Raw genomic sequence first — 19,460 nt, forward strand, 5'->3', positions numbered from 1 at the left:
CTGTCAGGGATTAAAACTGAACCTCGTAGCATTCAGGACTGACTGTGAGGTCCTCCTCCTTTAATGGACCAGGACCAGGACCAGGACCAGGCTTCATCGCTTGGTGCTGGTCTTCCTCCAGAGGCTGCTGGTTCCTGCAGTGGAACGGGGCTGTTTTTTGTCTGTTGAATTCCTGGAAAGGTTTTTAACTCTCCGGTTGTGTTTCCAGAATCACTTTTCAACATGAACACAAAGTTTTAAGCTTCCAAAAATACAACAATCAGCAGAACGTGTTAATTTAAAACCACCTGCAGGTCTCTGGACGCTGAGTTCACCTCTGACGGATCTGAGGATCGTTAACGGAAACTAAACCGACTTTCTGTGAATCTTTTTCTGCCGTTGACCTCCAGCTTTACTTTACGGGTTCGACTTCACAAGCTCAGTGTTATGATTTTAAAGAAGTACCACGAGCTGATGGTGAATCCTCAGCGCTCAGAATCCGACACACAAACAGGAAACCACACGAAGGCTGGACGAGCCGCTGCAGGTCCACACTGGTTGGTTTTAATGGGTCAGAGGACAAAGTGGTTTACAGCCGCTCAAAGTCAGTTAAAGCATGAAAAACAGCAGCACGGTCCTTCAACAAGTCGCCGCTTCGGTTTCTATGGCAACAAGCTCTGAATGCCGCCTTGATGCCTACCTGTAAAAACTGAGTGTTCACATTTCAAACTAAAACTGGGCTGCTCTCTGATTGGCTAAGAGTCCAGCTGAGCAGCCAATCAGGGACATGCGCCCAAATATGGAAAAGACGAAGAAAAAATGAGGAAGAGGAGGAGAGCTGAAACCAAAACAAGATGAACAGAAAGTGGAGACTTTTCAGAAAGAAAGGACAAAACAAAAAAAAGATTCAAGAAGAAGAAGAAGAAGAAGAAAAAGAAGAAGAAGAAAAGAAGAAGAAGAAGAAGAAGAAGAAGAAAAGAAGAAGAAGAAGAAGAAGAAGAAGAAGAAGGACGACAGAGAGGCTCATCGTCTCCACAGTCGACTTAAAAAAGCAGGAGGATCGTCAGCCTCCTCAGTCTGTAGACAGTCTGTGTTCTTCATCACCATCATCATCATCATCATCATCATCATCAGACACTCATTCTCACACACACACACACACACACACACACACACACACAAACACACACACACAGCGTGCGGGGGGGGGGCAGGGCTGGGTCACATGATGCCGTTGGTGAGGTACTGGAAGCCGTCGTACAGTTTGGTGGTCAGTGACCTCATGGATCCGTCCACCAGCTGGTCCACCAGCAGCTGCAGCTGCTCCTCCGTCAGACTCATGTGGAAACGCTCCTTCAGGCCTCGCATGGTGCTGGATCCATGGAAACATGGCAGCTGGGAGCCTGGGGGGGGGGGCATCATGAAAACACCAAAGACAGAGAGATTTAGATTTTTAACCAGACGTTTATTTGTCTTTTTGTTCGATGTATAAATTCATGATTCAGGACATTCACACAAACAGACTAACTGTCAGGTGTTACAGTGACATCAGCACATGTCCAAAGTGTAGCAGAGCCCCCCCTCATAACCCCACATCCCCCCCATGAGCTGCCCTGTAAAACCTGAACCCAACCATCAGTCTGGACTTCACTAAAACAGGAACCACGTCGACATTCAAAGCCTCCTCCACCTTCCTCCTCCTCCTCACACACTCCGCCATCTTTGTCTGTCCTAAAACAAAGTTCAGCAGCTGTCTTTTGTTTTTCTGTTGGCGAGTGAAACCAAAGATAAAAACCTGCTTCGTGAAAACTTCTCCACATCGACTGAAGATGGTTTCCAGCAGCAGGAACAGAGCTGTGAGACGCAGTGAGACACCATCTCTCTGTGGCTGCAGGGGGGACATCTGTCCTCTACAGCAGCGTTGATCACAGAGAGGAAGGAGCTCACTGCTACAGCGCCATGTAGGATCCTCCACTCAGTCCTAGACCACCACACCGCCTGAGGATGCAGCAGGATGTGGGTCTCCACACCAGGTCTGTAGGTCCAGTGATCAGTCTCTGAATAAACTGGAGCCGGAAGGCAGCACCCCTACTGGCCAGATGGATCAGGCCCTGCCCACCTTCCTCCTTAGGGAGAAACAGGACGCTCTGTGGTACCCAGTGCAACCTGTCCCAAAAGAAGTCCACTAACAGTCGTTGGATGCTTGACATAAGTGAAGCTGGGGGATCGATGCAGGCCAACCGGTGCCACAGAGCAGAAGAAACCAGGTTATTGACGACCAAAACGCGACCTCTGTATGATGTTTTTCCATTCTGTGAGTCGACCTTTGACCTTTTCTAAAACATGATCCCAGTTTTTTTTTTTAAATGTGTCATTACCCAGAAAGACTCCCAGATATTTCAGCCCTCCTTTCTTCCAGACCAAGCCCCCGGGTAGCCTGAGCAGGTCTGGTCAGTCTGGATGACAGAGGCCATCACCTCTCTGAGTCTGGTAGTCTGGGCTTTGGACAGTATCTTATAGTCCGTGCAGAGCAGAGAAACCGGTCTCCAGTTCTTGATTTCCTGCAGGTCTCCTTTCTTGGGCAGTAAAGTGATGACCGCCCTCCTGCAGCTCAGAGGCAGCCGTCCACTCTCCAGGCTGTTTGAGACCACCTCCAACAGGTCTTCCCCCAACACAGACCAGAAAGATTTATAGAAGTCAACAGGGAGACCGTCCAGACCTGGAGCTCTGCCACTCTGCAAGCCCATCAGAGCAGCATACAGCTCACTGAGGGATCTCAGTGTCCTCCCGAGGGAGACCAGAGCCCCCTGTGCTGCCACACCCAGCAGGTTGGCTGGAGCCGACTTTTTAGATTTGAGGGAACTTAAGAGCCCTCGATCTCCTGTAGAATCAGCTAAACTCTGCAGTTCTACCAGAGTCTCCAGGTCCCTCATAGATCTGGTTATGTCTCTAGTGACATTAGACAGCTGCTTGATCTGGACTTTACCGAGATCCCACCACTGTTGGACGCTGGCAAAGTCAGATTTAAATGATCTGTGGTTGAACCAGAAACATTCAAGAGCTCTAGAAGCCTTGTCCTGAAGCAGGACGGTGTTAACGTGCCAATATGCAACTCTGCAACTCTGCAACCAGACATTTTTTATATAGAGAATTCATTATATGTGAGTGTGCATGCGTGTGCGTGTGTGTGTGTGTGTGTGTGTGTGAGTGAGTGTGCATGTGTGTGTGTGTGTGTGAGTGAGTGTGCGTGTGTGACTGTGTGTGCGTGTGTGTGAGTGTGCGTGTGTGTGAGTGTGCGTGTGCATGCGTGTGTGTGTGTGTGAGTGTGAGTGTGTGTGTGTGTACCTTGCTGCATGATCTCCACTATCTGCAGGACTCTGTCCATGTGTTTCCTGGCAGCTATCAGACCCTGAAGCATCAGCATCTTGTAGTAGTTAAACATGTCGCCCTCTGGACCGCCCATCACCTGACACACACACACACACACACACACACACACACACACACACACACACTTGCAGTAAATATTACATTCTTTTTTTCTTTCTTTCTTTCTTAAAGTTTTTGTTGACATTTTACCAAAAATACAAAATCTACATCCAGAACAAAGTCTGGAGTATCTGTGATGCTAAAGGACTCCAGAACCTCATTTACCTCATCCCATGGGTGCAGAAGACCCCTAGAACCCTACAGTGTAGAGTGTAGAGGGTTCTAGGGGTGATGAGGAAGGTTCTAGGGGTCAGTGTTGCTGTAGAGTCTACAGGAATAGAGTCTCAATTACCACTGTAACCTGATAAAAGACCTGGTCTAATCCTCAGTGACCATTAGAACCTCCTCCAAGGGAAAGAGGAGTCCCTTCAATGACCCCTGGAACCTCACAAAAGGAACACAAGAACCTTCTCAGTGGAATCTTAATTCTCCCTGTGCGTCACTGCAAAGCCCTCAGCAAGTAAAGGAACCTCCTAAAGGAACATCAGAAGCTCTTCAGGCCGTTGTGACATCCATCTTTATGACTGATGGGAACCTGCTAAAGATAAATGATAAAAGCTGTCAGCTTGATGAACTCACGTCCACGAACTCTGTAGTGAGTTTGAAAGCCGACGTTTCGAAGCCAAGGTTTTTGGGAGAGCTGGAGAGGATGAAACCAAAGTCGATGTGGATGATATGACCTTCCGCATCCAATAGGATGTTCCCGTTATGCCTGAGAGGACAGAGGAGGACGACAGAACGTCTTTGGGTTAAAGAAAGACTAATACAGTAACTCAGTAGAGGACAGTTTCTGATTTGGTGCAGCTGCAGTGAAGAGACTTGAAGTCATCATCTCACCTGTCTTTGACCTGCAGCAGGTAACAGATGAGGCTGTATCCGGCGCAGCTCTGGACGAAGTTCCTCTGAGCAGAGAGGAAGGCCTCAGTGGTCGGAGCGCCGTGTTCCTGCAGGAAGTAGTCAAGCAGAGACAGCTGGCTCTGTTTCTTCACCTGGTGGAGGGATACGGCGTTCACCACAGGCTCAATCATCCCGCTGTCCGACGACAGTACCAGGATCTTATAGGGCTTTATCCAGAGGGGGACCCGCTCCTGCTCCCAGATCGACTGCAGGCCGAGAACAACAACAACGTTTTCTGTTAGAGCTTTGCTGAATATGATTTGTTTTTAAGAGGACAATGAGGAGGAGGAGTGAAGGAGGGCAGGAAAGGATGAGGAAGAACACGAGGAAAATGAACTAGCAGAAGAAAAAAGAGGAGGAGGAAGAGGAAAAGGTTGGCAATGAGAGGATGAAGAGAAGGGAAAATGGGAATGAGGACAGGGTTGAAAGAAGACAGAGGTGTGAAGAAGAGACAGAGGAAAGGAGTGGTGTTTTGATCATGTGATGTCAATGATGTCACTGCGTTACCTTGAGCTGCTGCAGCACCTGGAAGGCCAGCAGCTCCTGTCTCAGGTCATCTCCACATTTAACGATAACAGACAGCAGCCTCCAGGTAGGAAGGTGTCCATAAGGAGATCCCTCCCTGATCCTCCTGCAGGGACACACAGAGGAGTCCGAAATACAAGCTGCAGTCAGACACACAAACTACAGCCAGACACACAAACTACAGCATGAAACACAAACTACAGCCAGAAACACAAACTACAGCATGAAACACAAACTACAGCATGACACACAAACTACAGCCAGACACACAAACTACAGCCAGAAACACAAACTACAGCCAGTCACACAAACTACAGTCAGAAACACAAACTACAGTCAGATACACAAACTACAGCATGAAACACAAACTACAGCATGAAACACAAACTACAGCCAGACACACAAACTACAGCCAGTCACACAAACTACAGTCAGACACACAAACTACAGCATGAAACACAAACTACAGCCAGAAACACAAACTACAGCATGAAACACAAACTACAGTCAGACACAAACTACAGCCAGACACACAAACTACAGCATGAAACACAAACTACAGCCAGAAACACAAACTACAGCATGAAACACAAACTACAGCCAGACACACAAACTACAGTCAGAAACACAAACTACAGTCAGTCACACAAACTACAGCCAGACACACAAACTACAGCCAGAAACACAACCTACAGTCAGTCACACAAACTACAGTCAGTCACACAAACTACATCCAGAAACACGAACTACAGCCAGACACACAAACTACAGACAGACACACAAACTACAGCATGACACACAAACTACAGCATGACACACAAACTACAGCCAGACACACAAACTACAGCCAGACACACAAACTACAGCATGAAACACAAACTACAGCCAGACACACAAACTACAGTCAGACACACAAACTACAGCCAGAAAAACAAACTACAGTCAGACACACAAACTACAGCCAGACACACAAACTACAGCATGAAACACAAACTACAGCCAGAAACACAAACTACAGTCAGACACACAAACTACAGTCAGACACACAAACTACAGCCAGAAACACAAACTACAGTCAGACACACAAACTACAGCCAGAAACACAAACCACAGTCAGACACACACACTACAGCCAGACACACAAACTACAGCCAGTCACACAAACTACAGCCAGAAACACAAACTACAGCCAGACACACAAACTACAGCATGAAACACAAACTACAGTCAGAAACACAAACTACAGCATGAAACACAAACTACAGTCAGAAACACACACTACAGTCAGACACACAAACTACAGTCAGACACACAAACGACAGCCAGACACACAAACTAGTCAGACACACAAACTACAGTCAGAAACACAAACTAGTCAGACACACAAACTACAGCATGAAACACAAACTACAGTCAGAAACACAAACTACAGCCAAAAACACAAACTACAGTCAGAAACACAAACTACAGCCAAAAACACAAACTACAGTCAGAAACACAAACTACAGCATGAAACACAAACTACAGTCAGAAACACAAACTACAGCATGAAACACAAACTACAGTCAGAAACACACACTACAGTCAGACACACAAACTACAGCCAGACACACAAACTACAGCCAGACACACAAACTACAGCATGAAACACAAACTAGTCAGACACACAAACTACAGCATGAAACACAAACTACAGTCAGAAACACAAACTAGTCAGACACACAAACTACAGCATGAAACACAAACTACAGTCAGAAACACAAACTACAGCCAAAAACACAAACTACAGCCAAAAACACAAACTACAGTCAGAAACACAAACTAGTCAGACACACAAACTACAGCCAGAAACACAAACTACAGCCAGTCACACAAACTACAGTCAGAAACACAAACTACAGCCAGAAACACAAACTACAGTCAGATACACAAACTACAGCATGAAACGCAAACTACAGCATGAAACACAAACTACAGCCAGACACACAAACTACAGCCAGTCACACAAACTACAGTCAGACACACAAACTACAGCATGAAACACAAACTACAGCCAGAAACACAAACTACAGCATGAAACACAAACTACAGTCAGACACAAACTACAGCCAGACACACAAACTACAGCCAGAAACACAAACTACAGCATGAAACACAAACTACAGCCAGACACACAAACTACAGTCAGAAACACAAACTACAGTCAGACACACAAACTACAGCATGAAACACAAACTACAGTCAGAAACACAACCTACAGTCAGTCACACAAACTACAGCCAGACACACAAACTACAGCCAGAAACACAAACTACAGTCAGTCACACAAACTACAGTCAGTCACACAAACTACAGCCAGAAACACGAACTACAGCCAGACACACAAACTACAGCATGAAACACAAACTAGTCAGACACAGAAACTACAGTCAGACACACAAACTACAGCCAGAAAAACAAACTACAGTCAGACACACAAACTACAGCCAGACACACAAACTACAGCATGAAACACAAACTACAGCATGAAACACAAACTACAGCCAGAAACACAAACTACAGTCAGACACACAAACTACAGTCAGAAACTCAAACTACAGCCAGAAACACAAACCACAGTCAGACACACAAACTACAGCCAGACACACAAACTACAGCATGAAACACAAACTAGTCAGACACAGAAACTACAGTCAGACACACAAACTACAGCCAGAAAAACAAACTACAGCCAGTCACACGAACTACAGCCAGACACACAAACTACAGCCAGACACACAAACTACAGCATGACACACAAACTACAGCATGAAACACAAACTACAGCCAGACACACAAACTACAGCCAGACACACAAACTACAGCATGAAACACAAACTACAGCCAGACACACAAACTACAGCCAGACACACAAACTACAGCATGAAACACAAACTAGTCAGACACAGAAACTACAGTCAGACACACAAACTACAGCCAGAAAAACAAACTACAGTCAGACACACAAACTACAGCCAGACACACAAACTACAGCATGAAACACAAACTACAGCATGAAACACAAACTACAGCCAGAAACACAAACTACAGTCAGACACACAAACTACAGCCAGAAACACAAACTACAGTCAGACACACAAACTACAGTCAGACACACAAACTACAGCCAGAAACACAAACCACAGTCAGACACACACACTACAGCCAGACACACAAACTACAGCCAGTCACACAAACTACAGCCAGAAACACAAACTACAGCCAGACACACAAACTACAGCATGAAACACAAACTACAGTCAGAAACACAAACTACAGCATGAAACACAAACTACAGTCAGAAACACACACTACAGTCAGACACACAAACGACAGCCAGACACACAAACTACAGCCAGAAACACAAACTAGTCAGACACACAAACTACAGCATGAAACACAAACTAGTCAGACACACAAACTACAGTCAGAAACACAAACTAGTCAGACACACAAACTACAGCATGAAACACAAACTACAGTCAGAAACACAAACTACAGCCAAAAACAAACTACAGTCAGAAACACAAACTACAGCCAAAAACACAAACTACAGTCAGAAACACAAACTACAGCATGAAATACAAACTACAGTCAGAAACACAAACTACAGCATGAAACACAAACTACAGTCAGAAACACACACTACAGTCAGACACACAAACTACAGCCAGACACACAAACTACAGCCAGAAACACAAACTAGTCAGACACACAAACTACAGCATGAAACACAAACTAGTCAGACACACAAACTACAGCATGAAACACAAACTACAGTCAGAAACACAAACTACAGCCAAAAACACAAACTACAGTCAGAAACACAAACTAGTCAGACACACAAACTACAGCATGAAACACAAACTACAGTCAGACACACAAACTACAGCATGAAACACAAACTACAGTCAGAAACACAAACTACAGTCAGACACACAAACTACAGCATGACACACAAACTACAGCCAGAAACACAAACTACAGTCAGACACACAAACTACAGCCAGAAACACAAACTAGTCAGACACACAAAGTACAGTCAGACACACAAACTACAGCATGACACACAAACTACAGCCAGAAACACAAACTACAGCCAGAAACACAAACTACAGTCAGACACACAAACTACAGCCAGAAACACAAACTAGTCAGACACACAAAGTACAGTCAGACACACAAACTACAGCATGACACACAAACTACAGTCAGAAACACAAACTACAGCCAGACACACAAACTACAGCATGAAACACAAACTACAGTCAGACACACAAACTACAGTCAGACACACACAAACTACAGCCAGACACACAAACTACAGTCAGAAACACAAACTACAGCATGAAACACAAACTACAGTCAGAAACACAAACTACAATCAGAAACACAAACTACAATCAGAAACACAAACTACAGTCAGAAACACAAACTACAGCCAGAAACATACAGTCAAATGTAACCTGGGATTCACCTACCGGACCTTCTCCTCCCAGGGCTCCTTCAGGGCCACAGCTGACGGGTCCTCAGGGTCCCGTTTAAAGGTGGTAGGGGCCTGAGCCAGCTGTTCCGACAGACGGCGCCTAAAACAAGCACAGAGGCGACATTACACACACATTCATCAGCTGTTGATGAGGTGGAGATTCTTCTGAATGACTTCACCTGTCTGCAGAAAGAGTATTCATATTCAACTCCTGTGCTCGTAACAAACTGTTGCATTGAGTCTGCAGGTGTTTTACTGTGTGTGGAAGAGAAGTCTGAATCCCCCACACGTTCTGTGTATTTGATCACCTGATACAGGATCAGATATACTGATGTTCACTTCCACATACTGACAGCAGGTCAAACTGTGACTGGAATATTAAGACATGTCATGTGTTTTTTGACTGTGTGTGATTTGTTTCTGTTGAACGATTGAAATTGTTGTGTGTGTACAGCATCTACTGTGTGTGTGTGTGTGTGTGTGTGTGTGTGTGTGTGTGTGTTAGGGCATTCATGAAAAAGTAGTCAACCAGCAGATTAATCGCAGGAGATATTCTTTTTTTCACCCGGGAACAATAAATTCTTGTCAAAGGTCTGAAATGCAACCAGTAAAGGGTTAACTAGAGTAGGCGGGGCCAACCTGGAGTAGGTGAAATAGCACAGTCCTTGATTGGCTTGGACAGACTGCTTGCTAACCCTTACTGTGATCTGATTGGACTAAACCTTTAACTGCAGGAGCAGCGTGACTGCTTCTTGCAGGGATAGCAGGAGTCTTTCCTTCAGTAAATATCTGAAATTCTGTTTATTTTACATGAAATAACCCATAAAATGACTGTTTAAACAAATTAATGTCTGCTGTGGTACCGTGTTTCCACGCTGCTGCTGATTACTGCGCGTGCTAAAACCACAGACGAACCATGAGTCTACTACGACTCGGTGTAGAGGTTTTCATCTCGGACCGGTCGGCGTACAGACCTGATGTCTCCGGCAGCGATGAACACCGGCTCTTTGCTCTCCAGACTGGTGATACTGTCCACTGAGAACTGACTGATGTTGTCACAGCTGTTGGTGTGGATCTCTGGGAGCTGCAGAAAGCAAAGAAGGAATCAGCATCGATGACATCACATCCTGTCTGAGAACACCTGAGATGATGATGACATCACATCTCTCGTAAGAGGCCTCTCACCTCTACCTGCAGCTCTCCGATGTCGTCCACGGACCAGGCTTCATCGTCGTTGTCATAGTTGGGGACCGTGGAGAAGCTGCCGGCTCTCTGTTCTGCCGTCATACCGCAGTCCGGCAGGTTCTCCACAGAACGAGTGCTTCTGATCCGGTTCTCCGGGATCCGGATCGGAACGCTGGACGTCTCAAAGTTCTCACACTCCAGAACTTCCACATAGATCAGGTACGGAGCCTGAGGGGTGACATAGGTGAAAACAGGTCACATGACGTGGTGTCAGAGCTGTGACATCACAGCAAGCTGTTCTGGTCTGCTTCGTCTTCTGCAATGAACAGTTTTCTACTTCTGTTCATCCACCAAACTGACCTTCAGGTCACCTGCTGTCAGAAGGCGATTCACTCTGGAGGTCGTGTATAGAAACAAAGCTGGTTTGAAGAGTTCAGGATTTAAGAGAAGAGAAAATACTGACGTAAAAAAAGGTGTGTGAGGTGTGACGAGGTGCAGGTTGTCTTCAGCGTCTGGTTCTGACGTGCGATCATCAGGTAAAAGTAACACCTGCAACATCAGTCAGCTTCATTCTGCGATGAACAGCTAACGCGGTGAAAAGTGAGCTGATGTTTGAGTATGGAACTAAACTCTCGCCTGACAGATGATGAAGATTACAGATCGTGTTCGCTGTTTGTCACAGGACCATCGATGTATGACGGCGCCGTTCGGTTTGTTCAGTTTGTATCTGACAACATGTGTGACACGTACACACATGTTGTCACGGACAGGTGAGTTTAGGCGAGCGACACTTGAATGAATCATTCATTCAAACATCAAAGCGTCAGCTTGATGATGACGAGAAAGAAATCTTTTTATAGGATTTTCCGACAGATCTACGGATCCTCGGTCGCCGTCGGAGATCCTGACAGCGCCGACTTATTACTCTGAGAGGAAGTCATGTGACGTCTGTGTGTGTGTGTCGTCACCTTGTCTTTGGAGTTCAGCACCACGGCCTGCGTGTGCGGCACCCGGACCACGTGGTGGTCGAAGGCAGCGGTCGGCAGCCAGACGCGAGCCGGCAGTTTGTGGTTGAGCAGCGACAGCTCTGAGATCAGCCGCTGGGTCTTCTGCTCTTTGGTGGGCAGCGTGGCCAAACGCTTCCCGATCCCCATCAGAGACTTTATGAACTCCCTCTGAGGAGCCAGACGCACCGGCTGCAAGACAGGCAGACAGACAGGGAGAGAGAGAGACAGACAGAGAGACAGGCAGAGAGGCAGAGAGACAGACAGACAGAGAGACAGGCAGACAGAGAGACAGAGAGAGAGAGGGGCAGAGACAGACAGACAGGCAGAGAGACAGACAGACAGAGAGAGAGAGAGAGAGACAGAGAGACAGACAGAGAGGCAGAGAGAGACAGACAAAGAGACAGACAGGGAGAGAGAGAGACAGAGAGAGAGACAGGCAGAGGCAGAGACAGACAGACAGGCAGACAGACAGGCAGAGAGACAGACAGGCAGAGAGACAGACAGGCAGAGAGAGAGAGAAAGAGAGACAGAGAGACAGAGAGTGAGACAGACAGGCAGACAGACAGACAGAGACAGGCAGAGACAGACAGACAGACAGGCAGAGAGACAGACAGGCAGAGAGACAGAGAGACAGACAGGCAGAGAGAGAGACAGAGAGAGAGACAGGCAGAGAGACAGACAGACAGACAGGCAGAGAGACAGACAGACAGACAGACAGACAGACAGGCAGAGAGACAGACAGGCAGAGAGACAGAGAGACAGACAGGCAGAGAGAGAGACAGAGAGAGAGACAGGCAGAGAGACAGACAGACAGACAGGCAGAGAGACAGACAGGCAGAGAGACAGACAGGCAGAGAGACAGAGAGACAGACAGGCAGAGAGAGAGACAGACAGACAGACAGAGAGAGACAGTGTTATTAGAGTGTTTGTGGTCTCAGTGTCTGCTGGCGTCCTCAGGTGACCTCTGGAGACAGAGACAGGTGTAGGTTGGATGTTCAGGTGAGCGTCTCACTAACGTCACAACATTATTTTCCTGGAAACACTTCAGGTATCTCAGAGAAAGGAAACAGCTGTCTCCTCGTCTGCTCACCTGGCCAGGTATTCTCTTATCTTATTGGCTGACGTGAACATAATGAAGTCTGTCCTGCAGTTAAATTTACAGAGCAGGATTTTATACACTCACAGTCTGAGCTGTTCAATGTTCACAAAAAGCCCGTATTAACAGCAGTGACCTCAAACGCCTCATTCTTAATAAACTGATTAAATAAATGACAGGTATCAGACGGTACAGGTCTTAGACGACCCTCTGATGTAAACACATCACACAGAACATTTCAAAAACTATTTAAAAAATGTCTATAAGACAACCAATCACACACTCAGGTATCAGCCACCATGTGCTGATATGTGGTCATGTGACCTCAGGCCCATTAACCCAAACTGGATGAGAGGGGAGGGTCCAATCGTGGACCTGGTTGCATCATATTTGGTCCGTCATCAGGAGAAGTTCCTCTAAGGGCGTTAATTTAGTCTGAGATACAGATTGAGTTAAAAAGAGGGGCAACGAGGCTCATGATAAAACCACGTGGAGGAACCAGAGGAAACATGGTGACGGATCAGCGCTGCACGTAGACCAGCTCGTGTCCTGATTGGTTCACCCACAACATCAAACAGCTGATTGGATCCAACAGAAAGAGAATTACTGGAAGTCCACAGACATGCAGCTCCTTCAGGTTTATTCCCATCTGCGCTGAAAATCTGGGACTTCACCCCACACTGAACCAGAACCACAACCAGAACCAGAGCCAGAACCAGAACCCGAACCCACAGCTGCCATTTACAGACTCCATTTCCCACAATGCACCCTGGGGAGAACATGAACATGATGCTGGTGAACTTACGGGACCAGTCTCAAACTCCAGACTGTCTGAGCTGGAGCTGCTGTCCTGAGGAGGTCAGAGGTCAGAGGTCAGAGGATGTGGAGTCGGCTCTTTTGTGTAATATGAAGTTTTTTCATGTCATCAGTTTGTTCCCTACATAGACCAGCAGTCTAAACCACGTCTACACTCGACATCATGAAAAACTGAGCTAAGAGTTGCTTTTTATTCAGTTTTCATGGTTTCGATTATGAAAAGCTGGTCGTTCGTTGACCACATGCACACCGCTCAGCTGAGGAGACCTCTCGCCTCCTCTCGTCTCGTCTCGTCTCGTCTTGTCTACCATCAACTACAAACAGGTGGAAATTGAACCCGTTACCTCGTCCTGGCTGCTCTCCACCTTCGGGTTACTGGCCGTTCTCTTCAGGTTGCTGCTCAGACTGATGCTGACCGTAGCGTCGGATTTGGAGCGCTGATGTGTGCGTTTGGAGGGCGACAAGCCGTGTTCGCCTCCCAGGGGTCCGGGACCGGCGGCGGGAGACGTCACGGGACAGAAAGGTGTCAGAGTCAGAGGGTCCCTGCGAACTCGAGGCCCGGCGGGTTTCAGTTCATCAGACAGGATGAGTTTCCTCAGTTTGGTTCCTCGAGAGTGCCGCTGGGTGGAGATGTGCATGTCGGAGGAGTACGCCCCCAGCAGCCAGGCGCACTGCAGGCTGAAGGAGATGCTCTGTCTGCAGCGGTGAACCTGCAAGACAACGTTCAGGGTTAAAGCTGATCAAATAAAGGAGGAGGAGGGAACCAGCGCTGATGAAGGCTTTTTAATAATGATTGACTATGATTCTATGATTGACCCTCGATCCACCGTTACTACGGTTACACTTTCTTTTTCAGCTCAAAGAAAGTCTGTAAGTATGAAGAAGAGCTCAACCTGGAGGACGAATGACGACAGCCTGAGACTTCATCATTACACTTCCATTTAAAAAGATCAATCAATGGGCGACTAGTAATTAATTAATTACGTTGTTTTTAATGGCATCGTATATTTTGCTCTTTCATGGCCGTTGACCAGCCATCGGAACACCAGAAAGTTAATTTTGGACCTTTTGAGTAAGTATTGAAACATTCGGCCTCTGTCTTGGATCTTGGATCAGAAGTTCTTGTGACCAAACATGCAGATTAAAAAGAAAAAAAAACAGGTCGACCCTAAACATGAACATCCACAGGATCACGACATCCTGTCTGAAAAACACACTTTGATACGTGTTGAATAAACGAACGTGGTGGTTGGGTGTTGATGACGGCATGCCTGAGCTTGGGTTCAGGACTGTGGGGGTGTGTTCGTCCTAGATGCTGTTACATGCTAAATGGATGCTACATTTTTACAAGCATTCCTACGTGACAGCTTGTTAGTTGCTCAGTCAGTTGCTGGGGTGCTAGCAGTAGCTGCTAAATGCTAAGGGCTTCAGTAGATAAGTGCTCCGCTGTCACTCTGTGGCTTTCAGGGTATTTGTTAGGGTGTTGCTGGGTAGATGCTATGGTGGTGGTTGCTATGGAAATTGCAGTGGTTACTAGTGTGTTTCCAAAAAGTGGTTGCTATGCTCTGGGTAGTTTTGGTAGATGGCTGCTCGGGAATTTTTGGGGCATTGTTGTTGCTAAGATGTTCGAACCTGTTGCTACAGGTGGTAGCTACGTGGTTGCTGTGGCTTTGGGGCGACTGTAGTCGCTACGTGGCTGCTGGTGGTTAAACGTGTTTTTCTAAAGAGCTGCTGGAGTGGAGTGGAGTGGTTGCTAGGGCATGGGTGGTTGCTAGGGTGCATGCATAGTATTTAACTGAATCATCTCCATGAAAACTGAGCAAACTCCACCCACTGATAAAGACCATGAGAGGTGGCTGAAAGGTCCAGAGAAAGTGGACATTGAGTGAGGGACTTTTTGTCAAACTATGAACTCTCACACTCAACCTAATGACACAAAGCGATGGACAGGAGAGCCGTCGGATTAAAGAGGTTTGAGTACATGCTATTCAGCCCCGCCCCCTGCCCAGACCACACCCACCACATATGGCTTGATGGCATCACCAACGTCTTCATCCATGTGAATGTACATGTTGAGCAGCTGCGGCAGGTAGAAGTCCACCTCCTCGTGGGGGAAGCTGAAGAGCCGGTTTCCGATGTACGCCTGGACGCCGGGCTCCTTTGAGTTGTGCAGGTAGGAGATCGCCATGGAAACGTCAAACAGCTTGGACTCAAACAGACGGAGCAGCCACGACTGTTTGGAGGGATTGTGTCTCTGCCATCGCCGGGCGCTCTTCACCGAGCCGGGGGCCGGGCCGTCGGGAACGTCCTCCTCACGGATCTTCAACGGTTTCACCGCGGAGTTCAGAACGGCGACGGGGGCGTGAGGCTCCGTGTCCGGCCCCTCCCCATTCTGCAGGCCAGTGACGTCCCCGTCCTCCTGCTTCAGCTTCACCTTCTGCAGCACCTCCTGACACGCCCGGTGGGCCACCTCCGCGTCAATCACCAGGCAGAGCTCTCCCACGCCTTCACTGATGACGCCCAGAGGGGGGGTAACGGCCTGAGGGGGGCCACAGGACGATGAGGGGGTGGAGGGGAGGGACAGGGAGGGGGAGGAGGAGACTGAGATGGAGGGGGATGGGAGCGGTGAGGGGCTGTTCTGATCAGAGGGGGCGGGGAAAAGCTCCGGCTCTGTGTCCTCCATCATGGCTGCTGGGAAGCTCCGCCCTCCACCACTGGAACAGAGACAGAGATCAGAGGTTAGAGGTCGGACCAGAGGTCACAGCAGAGGTCAGGGGTCAGAGCAGAGGTCAGGGGTCAGAGCTGAGGTCAGGGGTCAGAGCAGAGGTCAGGGGTCAGAGCAGAGGTCAGGGGTCAGGGGTCAGAGCAGAGGTCAGTGGTCAGAGCAGAGGTCAGGGGTCAGAGCAGAGGTCAGAGGTCAGGGGTCAGAGGTCAAACATTCAAACATGTTATTGAAGACTGAAATCGGCCTTTAAGACTTTATAACTGCAATAAATTCACCTGTTTGGTGCCAAACCTCCCTTTTGTTTCGCGGTTCTGCTTTTGGCACTAAAGACCTGAAGACAATCGTCTATGATGCATTTGAACCAGACGAAAGGGTTAACCCCAACCTTAACACACATTAATATTAATTCTGTTCATTTGTTTAATTTTTAGACTTTCGATCCAGATTCGAAGTCTGGACTCAAACTGTGTTTCCTGACATCAGTTTCCTGAAGTGTTCCTGAGTCCAGGTGTTAATCTCTTTATCCAATCACGTGTTGACAAAGTGTTGAACCTCGCTCCATCCTCGCTGTGAACCACTGAGCCTTTCAATCATGATGCTCTCACCTGTTACCAATCAGCCTGTTTACCTGTGGAATGATCCAAACAGGTGTTTTTGGAGCGTTCCACATCTTTCCCAGTCTTTAGTTGCTCCTGTTTGAAATGTGTTGCTGCATCAGATCCAGAATCAGCAGATATTTACAGAAATCACTGAAGCTGATGAGCTCAGACAGTAAATATATTGACTTTGTGCTGATTTCAGGTCAGTTTCTGTCAGAGAGGATCAGCAGGTGATCTCATTACCATATTCTGGTTGTAAAAAAATAACAAAAAGAACCAACGACAGTACTGTTAAAGTGTGACGCGCAGTATCGTCAGAGCAGTGCAGCTCAAATCTCCCTCATCATGAGGTCACATGATTGTCCACTGATGACAACTGAGCTGTGGTTACAGCCTCAGAGAAAACGAGTAAGAAGACCTCGAGTTGAAATTATAGAAATATCAATAAGAAACAGATAAAATCATCACGTTGACACACACACAGCAGCTGTTTCACTGTGTGTGTGTGTGTGTTGAACTCGGGCTGTAATCCTACTGAGCAGATTACACACTACAGACAGAGGGAGGGGGGCAGTAAATCCATCCACACTGTGTCGACTGTCTGAACACACGCTGGCCTTGATGTGTAACAGTGATGTTTTCATTCTCCAGTCGTCTGCAGATCATTTGGTGTGAACACGTCAGCTGTTTGCAGACCTGAACAGAAAAGCCTGCAGACACTGACGCCATATTTCATTTAATCTGAGAGACAGCAGCAGAGGTCAGATGATGATGCTGGCAGGATGGAGGAGCTCGGTCTGAATCCTGCCTGGTCCTGCAGGGATCTGGTTCCTGTCCCGTTCGCCATTTCTACCAATGAAACTGTCTCTTCCCTGCACGGCTGTCAGATTCATGAGCACACAGAGACGAGATCTCATACTTAGTTTAGAAACTGTCCTTTAATGCACTGCATCATGTCCTGATTATTCTTTATCTGAAACTGAATGTAAATCAAACTAAATTCAGGTTTTCTTAGGATCCAAGAACACAGACTGCAGCAACCTGCACACCCTCTGCCAATGGTTTAAATACTGGAAAGTTACACCACACAAGTTTCTATTTAAACACTTAGAAAATGTAAAAAGTGTTTCTATACAGAAATAAAACCATGGAATTTATTCCATGTGGAATAATGTTGTAACATAACCAAATGTGGAAAAGTGCAGCTGTGAATCCTCCCAGGTGTTCTGTATGATGAGCTGATTATCAGTTATCAGGCCTTCTTCAATCAGCTCATTGTTACCATGGAGATGAAACGATTGTTCGACTGACAAACATTTTGATCAGTCAAATCAACAAACAGGACATTATCAGTCACAGTTTGACTTCACATTAAGTCTGTTTCCACAGACAGAAACACAAAGAGGGAAACTCACGATGGAAACATGAAGCTGCATGTTAACTTCAGAGACTCTTCAGGAATCAGTTGTTGGTCTGAACATCAGGAACAGCAACCAAAAACACTTTCAGTGATCACACATTCATGTGAGTTTTGGTTTTTCAGGCAGACCTGTCCTTTAATAAAGGGCCATGTTGAACTAATGGAAGTAAAATAAAAGAGACGATCATTTACACTCAGTGTTCAGTTTATTATGTCCTGATTCAAACTAATGCAGTCTAACATAATGCTCCGTTTATGTTGAGTCACTGGGAGCAATCAACACTATAACTGATCATTTATTCCACATGTATGAGTTTATCCTAATCATTTAAACCTAACAGCTGCAGTGAAAGCATATTTAACACTCCCACAAAGAGTCAGCTGATGTTATCTTAGCACGAAGCTAACTTAGAATGGACGCGCAGATGGAAGCTAAACCTTCACGAGCTCATTGCTTTCGTTAGCTTTTTATTGAACGCTAAGTTAACAGGTAGCGGTTGTAGCGTTAGCGTTAGCTCAAGTTGAAGAATAAACCGACTGCTAGCTTGCTGTAACGTGAGACCAAATTACGATGTGTTGGTTGAGACGCAGTTACCGTTAACCAGCTAACGAAACATTAGCACCGTGCTGTAACTGCTTAGCTTGGAGATTAAAATGCACTCGGAAGCTAACTAGCAAGAAGCCAAATGAAACCTCCTTTTCATTCCACAGTGTCAGCTCTTGTTTCGGTGTTTAATAGGCACAAACACGGCTTGGTTAATGTTAGCATTAGCATTAGCATTAGCCGGCAGATGTCGAGCCAACTGTTGCTAACTCCCTTAAATTGTTTTTAAACCTGTATGCTAAGCTAAAGTTAACTCCGTCACAGTCATAAATTAATTCATCATGTTGAGTAACGTGTCTGTGTGTGTACAGGTGAGTCAGTCCTACCTGATTACTGTTTACTGGGTCTGAAATTCGGTTTTATTTCCAGTTTGTCTCCTCCATTGATACTCTGTGATCTTCATGTCAACAACGTCTACCGTACCCGCCAGGGGGCGCCTTCCTCTTCCTCTTCCTCCGGTTCTTCTTCTTCTTCTTCTTCCTGTCTATTTCCGGTACACTGCTGGACTGACAGGTACAGGTTGTACTTGTAATTATGTCATGAGTATATTAACTCAAATACTGTCTGCGTGTATACGTACAGGTTATACGTAT

At 46.6% G+C, this 19,460-nt stretch overlaps 1 protein-coding gene across 2 annotated transcripts; it reads right to left on the minus strand.

Annotated features, from left to right (window-relative positions):
- Nucleotides 1-521: 521 nt before the first annotated feature.
- LOC121609929 (phosphatidylinositol 4-kinase beta-like) lies at nt 522-19,293 on the minus strand. 2 transcript variants are annotated; one of them, XM_041941721.1, is made up of 13 exons: nt 19,194-19,293; nt 15,540-16,233; nt 13,864-14,229; nt 13,509-13,553; nt 11,569-11,796; nt 10,601-10,828; nt 10,390-10,499; nt 9,411-9,515; nt 4,873-4,996; nt 4,306-4,571; nt 4,048-4,180; nt 3,325-3,445; nt 522-1,382 (listed from the first exon to the last, which is right to left on the minus strand). In XM_041941721.1, exons 2-13 carry the CDS (start codon nt 16,203-16,205, stop codon nt 1,201-1,203), a joined length of 2,574 nt encoding a protein of 857 aa, XP_041797655.1. In that variant the 5' UTR covers nt 16,206-16,233; nt 19,194-19,293; the 3' UTR covers nt 522-1,200. The 2 variants fall into 2 exon arrangements, with proteins under 2 accessions (XP_041797655.1, XP_041797656.1); XM_041941722.1 differs by lacking the exon at nt 13,509-13,553.
- Nucleotides 19,294-19,460: the final 167 nt, after the last annotated feature.

This window comes from Chelmon rostratus, chromosome 8, assembly GCF_017976325.1.
Source record: "Chelmon rostratus isolate fCheRos1 chromosome 8, fCheRos1.pri, whole genome shotgun sequence".
NCBI lineage: Eukaryota > Metazoa > Chordata > Actinopteri > Chaetodontiformes > Chaetodontidae > Chelmon > Chelmon rostratus.

Excerpts from the sequence above, each read along its gene's own strand:
- LOC121609929 (XM_041941721.1), bottom strand. The coding sequence starts at position 16,205 with ATGATGGAGGACACAGAGCCGGAGCTTTTCCCCGCCCCCTCTGATCAG. Across the intron at positions 11,797-13,508 it reads TGGAGTTTGAGACTGGTCCC|CCGGTGCGTCTGGCTCCTCA; the intron begins GTAAGTTCACCA and ends CCTGTCTTGCAG. Across the intron at positions 10,829-11,568 it reads TGCTGAACTCCAAAGACAAG|GCTCCGTACCTGATCTATGT; the intron begins GTGACGACACAC and ends GTCACCCCTCAG.